The 1,207-nt window shown below is 40.0% G+C and overlaps 1 protein-coding gene across 1 annotated transcript; it reads right to left on the bottom strand.

Moving 5' to 3' along the window:
- Nucleotides 1-6: 6 nt before the first annotated feature.
- Nucleotides 7-313, bottom strand: LOC101563174 (NADH dehydrogenase [ubiquinone] 1 alpha subcomplex subunit 2-like). The gene has a single exon (XM_004625152.2). The coding sequence runs from the start codon at nt 311-313 to the stop codon at nt 14-16; it is 300 nt and encodes a 99-aa protein (XP_004625209.1). The 3' UTR covers nt 7-13.
- Between the last annotated feature and the right edge of the window lie 894 nt (nt 314-1,207).

Genomic DNA, 1,207 nt, shown 5'->3' with positions numbered 1-1,207 from the left:
CTCAGTGAAGGCTTCAAGCTTTGCCACTTAATACATTTTCCAGGGCTCTGGTTACCTGATCAGCACTGAAGTTGTTCAAGGAGACATTCTTTTCTTCACCAAATGCATAGCGGGCCCACAGTTTGGGCTGAACATCGGAACATTCGCGGATTAGAATGGGAAGGTCAGGGTTCGCCTTCTTGAGTTCCACATAGCGTTTTTTGATGAAGTCCCTCACATCCTGGCTGCCGGGCGAGCGCTGACATAAGTGGATGCGAATCTCACGCAGACCCAGCTTTGCCCCAACCACTCTACCAGCCGTAGCCACCGCCATCTCCACTTACTCCTTCTCCCTTTTCTTTTGAACAACTTTTTTTTTTCCTATTTCACAATTTCTATTGTATATATTGGTTCTCACTTACGCTTTCAGTTTCTCGCACCAGAGAGATAATGTATATTTACACATGTGTCTGATTTATGTCATTTGAGTATGATCTCAAGGTTCATCCATTTAGCTATAAATATCTCAAGTTTACCCTTCTTTATGACTGAATATTATTCCACTGCCTGCATAAAAACCCTCACATCTTTTTTGTCCATTCTCAGCTAATGAACACTGGGGTTGTTTCCAAGATTAAGCTACTACAAATTGTGCTGATATCAACATGAGGGCATATATAGTGATACGGTGTGATTTAATTCTTGTGGCGCCATGCCAAAAAGGGTAACAGCTGGGTCAAATGTGAGCTCAAGTCATATTTTTTTGAGGAATCTCCACACTGATTTCCACGGTAGTTTCACCAGCCTGTGCTCCCTTAAATGGTGGGTTCCTTTTCCCTCACAGCCCTGCCAGTATATGTTACTGGTTGAATTTTCAATAATAATTCATTCTTTTTCTGGAATCTCAGCATTGTTTTAATTTGCATCTCTCAAATGACCGATGATGTTGAGCATTTTTCCCATATTTATTTGCTGTTTTTACTTCTTCATCTGAGAAATGTCTATTTCAGATGCCCATTTTTGGATTGGGTTTTTTAATTTTTGGGAGGTGACATTTTGAGTTTTTTTAATATGTTCCAGATATTAGCCATTTGTCAGGAAGAGCTGAATTTCTCTCGTTCTGTAGGTTGTCTTTTACTCTGTGGGTGGTTTCTTTTGCTGTGCTAAAGCTTTTTAACATGATGAGAGGTTCCAGTTGTTGATTATTTATACTATTTTCTGTGCAATC

This window comes from Octodon degus, unplaced genomic scaffold (genome assembly GCF_000260255.1).
Source record: "Octodon degus isolate 3935 unplaced genomic scaffold, OctDeg1.0 scaffold00008, whole genome shotgun sequence".
In the NCBI taxonomy this organism is placed as follows: domain Eukaryota; kingdom Metazoa; phylum Chordata; class Mammalia; order Rodentia; family Octodontidae; genus Octodon; species Octodon degus.
The sequence above is the reverse complement of the archived record's forward strand: the minus strand, read 5'-3'. Positions and strand labels throughout refer to the sequence as shown.

What these genes read in the sequence shown, in the direction of transcription:
- LOC101563174 (XM_004625152.2), bottom strand. Translation starts at nt 313, where the DNA reads ATGGCGGTGGCTACGGCTGGTAGAGTGGTTGGGGCAAAGCTGGGTCTG.